At 34.3% G+C, this 6,345-nt stretch overlaps 1 protein-coding gene across 1 annotated transcript in view; it reads right to left on the minus strand.

Annotated features, from left to right (window-relative positions):
- The window catches only part of LOC140155811 (bcl-2-related ovarian killer protein-like), a 62,051-nt gene extending 56,007 nt beyond the window's left edge, over positions 1 to 6,044 (minus strand). Inside the window, exon 1 of the mRNA XM_072178792.1 lies at positions 5,705 to 6,044. Coding sequence (XP_072034893.1) covers positions 5,705 to 5,870 — 166 coding nt within the window. The 5' untranslated portion in view covers positions 5,871 to 6,044. The remainder of the gene's footprint in view (positions 1 to 5,704) is intronic.
- Positions 6,045 to 6,345: the final 301 nt, after the last annotated feature.

Consider the following 6,345-nt stretch of genomic DNA (forward strand, 5'->3'; position numbering starts at 1 on the left):
CTTTCACCTTTTTATCACGACTTGATCACGCGCCACGATTTATTGACAAGTAGGTCTATTACTAGTAGGGATTTTACGATTTCAATATTACATTCGCATGGACGGTCAATTTTTTTGCGGGGTCGCTAGGATTCTAGCGAGTAGATTTCTTGCAATATTTGGCTTATTTACCATCCAATTTATATCCTACAATGTACCTGTATATCATTAGCATATCAAGCGCGGCCCAACAAAAATAGTTTTTTGAGGTTTCTGATCGTCACGCTGAAACACTTTTAAGGACACAATTTCCTCCGTTTTCCCAGCCATTTTGTTTACTCGTTCGTTGTTAACGACGTAACTGATTAGTCTCGACCCCAGAGTGCAACGTGGCTGTATCGCGAACATGACTTGAAGACAGAAACCGGCTGTAAAAGAGGTGGGTCATCTCGCGAGATCTTGTGACTTGCATTGTTTCATCTCGTAAGGTCGATGGCTCAAAAATTATCTTTGAAGTATCACAAATTCCAAGTGTAAGGTACTTGGATACATTAAACAGGATAATTATGATTTAGAAATCAGATATGTGAGTACCAATTTTATATAAATTGACTCAATTGCAAAAAAAATGTTGCTACGTTTGTATAGATCCCAATGACACACACAGTGGCATAAGCCAGTCTCTGTGTACAAACGGCGTACACGAGACTGGCAAGTCTATACCACATCGTTACGACTCTAAAAGCGACCGAGTCAATGGGGGATATACTATCATGACTATTGGGCAACTTCCACTTGATTGGCCCTCAGCCAGTCTGAGATAGAAGTATAAATTCGTAACCAATGGCAACGGTAGGCAAAACCGGCTATGCACGACTATGTGCACGACTATATGGACCAACCTCTGGTTGGATCGCACGGAATACAGAGTTGCCAATGCAGATTAATAAGGTATAATATTGGGTGACTTTGTGAACGTCCAACTAAATTAGTACAATTCTGAATACTTCGTTATTCTTTTTGTAGATGTCGACTACCATTCAAATTTAATAGGTTTCATCATTAGCACACACTTGACATATCCTGAAAGTGTCACTGAAAAAAAATACTTCGTTTGTCTGCTTTTTTGTATACAAGAAACACATGAGACATCTGTTTGTGTGGACTTTGTGCAAGGAGCCCAAATCCCCACAATAAATGTTCTGAAAATGAGCTAAATGTGTTTGATATAATTAATGACCAGGTAAATGGCACAGATATAAATTGGGGTCTTCCAGGTGATGTTTGTAATTGTGATATGTGTAAAGGTGGCATTAAAAATCAAAATCAAATGTCTTGTTGTACATGTAATGTTGAAAAATGTTTTCATACAGTTATTAACTCGTGCAAAACAATTGATGCATTCTCAAATGATGTTTGTGATAAAAAAGGTTTTAGTTTTGCAAGTTTTAACATTGCCAGTCTACCAGGTAAGATTGATGAATTCAAGATTTTTATGAAGAATAATCCAGTTGATGTTATTGCTTTGAATGAAACTCAATTAGACAGTGAAATTCCTGATATAGAATATAATATTGATGGTTATGATTTTGTCAGAAATGATAGAAACAGAAATGGAGGAGGTGTAGCAATGTATTTGAAGTGTAACTCTGGTTTTACTTACAAGGTTCGTAAAGACCTAATGCCTTGTGATTTAGAGATTGTTGTTACTGAAGTGAAAAACCTAACACAAAACCTACTATTGTTATTGCATGGTATCGCCCACCAAACTCAGAGATGAAGCTTTTTACCAAGTTGAATCCATTCTTGAGCAAGTTGAATATGAAGGCAAATATGTTTTATTAATTGGTGATGTAAATTGTGACCTTCTAGCTGCAGATCCACATTGTTATACGAAGAAGATGAAAGAAGTTGCTGAGAATTTTCATCTCAAACAGGTTATCACTAAACCTACTAGAGTCACAAAAAATAGCAAAACCCTTGTTGATCACATGTATACCTCCTGTCCCAACAATGTCAGTGAATGTGGTGTAATACTTACAAGCATGAGTGATCACTTCTGTGTGTATACAATTATGGGTAAAGAGAACAAGGTGAAAAGCCAAAATCATAAGTACAGTGTGAATAGAAAATATAAAAATTTTGATGAAAACAAGTTTAGACTGGATATTGCTAATACAAATTGGTGTAATATTACTAATCAATCAAATATTGATGATGCTGTTTCTACTTTTGAAAATATTTTTCTTGAAATTGCCAATTGCCATGCACCGTTAAAGAGGAAACGTATACGGCAGAAAAATTCTTCCCCTTGGCTTACTGATGATATTTTGGCAGCCATGCGCGAACGTGACCAGATGAAGAAGCGCGCCGCCAGCAAAGAAAATTGTTTGCTTCTTTGGGAAGATTTTCGCAAGCTGAGAAATAGAGTAAATTGCTTAATTAAAGAATCTAAAAGATTGTATCTTACAAATGCTCTTCAAACTAAAGATTCTAAGGAAATTTGGGCTAACATAAGGCATATTGTACCAGGTAAAAACAAGAAAACCGATATTAGATGTATTAAAACTGAACATGGTGAATGTACAAATTCTAAAGATGTTGCGAATGTATTGAATGAATATTTTGCAAATGTTGGACCAAGTATAGCTGACAAGATTCCTGTTGTTAATATTGAAAACCATCATGATGAAACAAATAATTTGTATAATGATATGCTTTTTATATTTAATAATGTTAATGAAGATTATGTTTTAAATCAACTATGTACACTCTCCGATAAGAAAGCTACTGGTGTTGATGATATTCCATCAAAGTTACTCAAGGTGTCAGCAATCGAAATTACTCCTATTGTGACATTTCTTGTTAATTTATCCCTTAAATCAGGTACCTTTCCATGCAGATGGAAGAAAGCCCGAATTTGCCCAGTTTATAAAGGTGGTGATAATACAGATCCAGGTAATTACAGGCCAATATCAATTCTTCCCATTTTATCAAAAATCATCGAGCGTGCTGTATTTGACCAAATTTACCCTTTTCTAAACTCAAATGATATGTTGCATGATAGCCAGTCAGGTTTTCGGCCAGGTTTTTCAACATCTTCTGCATTATTAAACATTACAGAGGATTGGTTGAAATCAATTGATGATGGTGAGTACATTGGTCTTGTAATGTTAGATCTAAGAAAGGCTTTCGACACAGTGAATCACAATATTTTAATTGATAAATTGCCAAATTTTGGTATAGATGATCATGTTGTCAACTGGTTCAGAAGTTACCTTAGTGATAGATCTCATATAACTGGTGTAAATGGGTCAAAGTCTAAAGACCAAAGAAGTTCTTGTGGAATTCCACAAGGCTCGATACTTGGGCCGTTATTGTTTATTTTATATGTTAATGAACTGCCTAAATATGTTAATGTAAAGGTGAGCATGTATGCTGACGATACAGCAATTTATTATTCTTCAAAAGATGTTAATGATATTGTTAGAATACTAAATAATGATTTAAATAATGTTGACAACTGGCTTGCAAGTAACAAATTAAGTCTTAATGTTGACAAAACCCATTTTATGTTAATTGGTACTCCACAAAAACTTGCAAATTTATGTAATGATGATCTTAATGTAAACATAAAAGGAACTCGTCTTCAAAGGGTTAATCATTGTAAACACCTTGGCATTGAAGTTGATGATAAACTGTTATGGAACAATCAGATTGACCAAGTGAGAAAGAAAGTTTTAACTGGTTTGTATTTTCTAAGGAGAGCCGCTAATTTTATCCCCAAACACCATCAGTGTCTACTTTATAAAAGCATTGTTGCCACTCACTTTGACTATTGCAATGTTGTTTGGGGAAGATGTAACAAAACCCTTAGTAATAAACTTCAAGTCTTACAAAACAGAGCAGCAAAAATTATTACAGGTGTAAGTAGATATGAGTCAAGCACAGAAGCTTTAAATGTTTTAAACTGGAAAAATCTTGAAGGAAAGTTATACATAAACGAAGCAGTTACAATGCATAAAATTGTAAACAATCAAGCACCAAAATATCTGTGCAATAGATTTGTTAAAAAAGAAACTTGTTATAACACCAGAAATAAAGATGTTTTTATCATGGATAAGCCAAATACTGAATATAAGAAGCGTAGCTTTAGTTATAGAGGTGCTCAACTGTGGAACTCGATTGATGACAATGCTAGAAGCATGTGCAATGTGAAACATTTTAAACAACTTATTTCTTAATATTTGTGAATAATTTATCATTTTGTATATTTTATATTGTTTAATATCTGTATTATTTATGTAATAGTGATCTTGATGTGTTTTAATAAGTTAAATTTAATTTGTATATAAATCGTATATGATGTATGGATCTTGGGTATGGATGATGCGTGTTGAGGGGATGAAAGGGTGGGGGTGAGTTGGGTGTGCGTGTATGTAAGTGAGGGGTGAGTGGAGTGTATGTTGTTTCATGGTGGGAATGTGTGTGCTTGTATGAAGATGAACGTAGGTGCTACTTTTATAGTATTTTATATTAATATGAAATTTCTGTATTTGTGCAATAGTGGGCCTGCAAATTATCACGATGTGTTTTAATAATTTATTTCCTAAAAATATTTTTGAATAATTTATCATTTTGTATGTTTTTGTGCAATAGTGGTCTTGATGATGTGTTTTAATAATTTAAATATAACTTGTACATAAATCATATAATAACGTTTTATTGTGAAAGATGTATGGAGGGTGTGTGTTGAGAGGGTGAGAGAGGAGTGCATGTGAGAGTGTGACTGTATGAGGAAGAATGCAGGGTTACTATTTTATTTATTATAATATTTGTCTTTTAGTAAAAGATCGTATTAATTTAATTTTAGTTTTTAGTCTATGTACACTAATATATTATATATTTTAAATTAACTTGTGTTTGTTAGTAATATTTTTAATATCCACACGGACATGTGGAAGAACAATACTGTATTGAACATGTTTTACCGTGTATAAATAAAGCTATTATTATTATTATTATTAAACCGTTATAGGTACAAATTTAGTACTTTCTGTCAATCAAGTATGGTTTCATGTCAATCTTTAAATCATTAGCATAGTCCTTATAATAATGGGAGACCGCCTTGATGAATAAATGACAGCAAAGCAGTGAAAAATACCCCAAAATTCGGTCACAGTGGAGCTCCGCCCGTACATGTCAATAGCGTCATTATCGATTGGATTAGTCGACCGTAGCGGACAATTCGATCGCTCATTGGATTAATATTATACCTGGTAATAAATTTGCATTGGACAATCGATTACTATAATGGTTTAGTAGGCTACTGCATATCTCGGTTTAATCTTCACTAAGCGGGTTTATGGCTGGAAAGGTCACGGTGAATTTGCCGTGGACATAACTGCATTCACTATGTGTTTCAAGAATGGGGGGAGGAGGCACCATTATGAGTCCTGCTGTGTGCCATAGCCCACAACCCCTAGCTACGCCACTGCCCGCATCTAAGATATTCTCGGGTGGGGGTGTAGGGGCGCCAATTTTGTTTATTGCCCCGGGCGCTACCAACCCTAATTACGCCACTGCTCACACAACATTAAAATATTTGAAAATAAACAAAGAAATAATACCTATAATAATATCTTAATCTGGTGAGTTATTTCAATGAAATTCCGACAAATTAATAATTTGTAAGTTATCAATTTTTACCATAGATTTTACTTACGTTTACACGTATTCCAAAGAAGCCATTTGGCACAATCTCTTGCCGATGCATAGATTTCTCGTCTCATGACTTTGAATTGTGCGCGTATACCCACATTTCTAGTTGCTCTTTGCTCTTCGATATGAGCAGCTACTTTGACAAACGCTGGTTTTCTGTAGATTCCCATCGTGAATAATGTATCTCATAAACTCTCATGCAATACTATTATATCTACTAGTATCATATAAAGTGAACCTCAAGTAAACCGTTAATGCAGTTGTCTATCACATACTCGAGCCTTTAATGGTAAAACAGACAAGTATTTCTGATTTTCTTGCCGAGTTTGATATAAATAACCTTTAAATCGAGATTGGCAACTACGGAGTGGTTTAATTACCTCTCAGGGTATGAGATAAAATCGTCTTCTCTCACGTGTCTGGTTTTTTTTTTTTAATGGTGTGCATGATTCAATCAATACAGATGAAGACACGTGTGTTACTTGGCAGTTTGTTTGCTTGATGTACCTCAGTGCATATATAAAATATTGACATAACAAAAAGACAATGACTCGTTTATATTCCATTTATAACTTCCTGAAGCTTTTAAGAATTTTAGTTCCATTTACACGATACTTTTATTGTACATAATTATATAGTTGCTGT

Source organism: Amphiura filiformis, chromosome 6 (genome assembly GCF_039555335.1).
Source record: "Amphiura filiformis chromosome 6, Afil_fr2py, whole genome shotgun sequence".
In the NCBI taxonomy this organism is placed as follows: Eukaryota; Metazoa; Echinodermata; class Ophiuroidea; order Amphilepidida; family Amphiuridae; genus Amphiura; species Amphiura filiformis.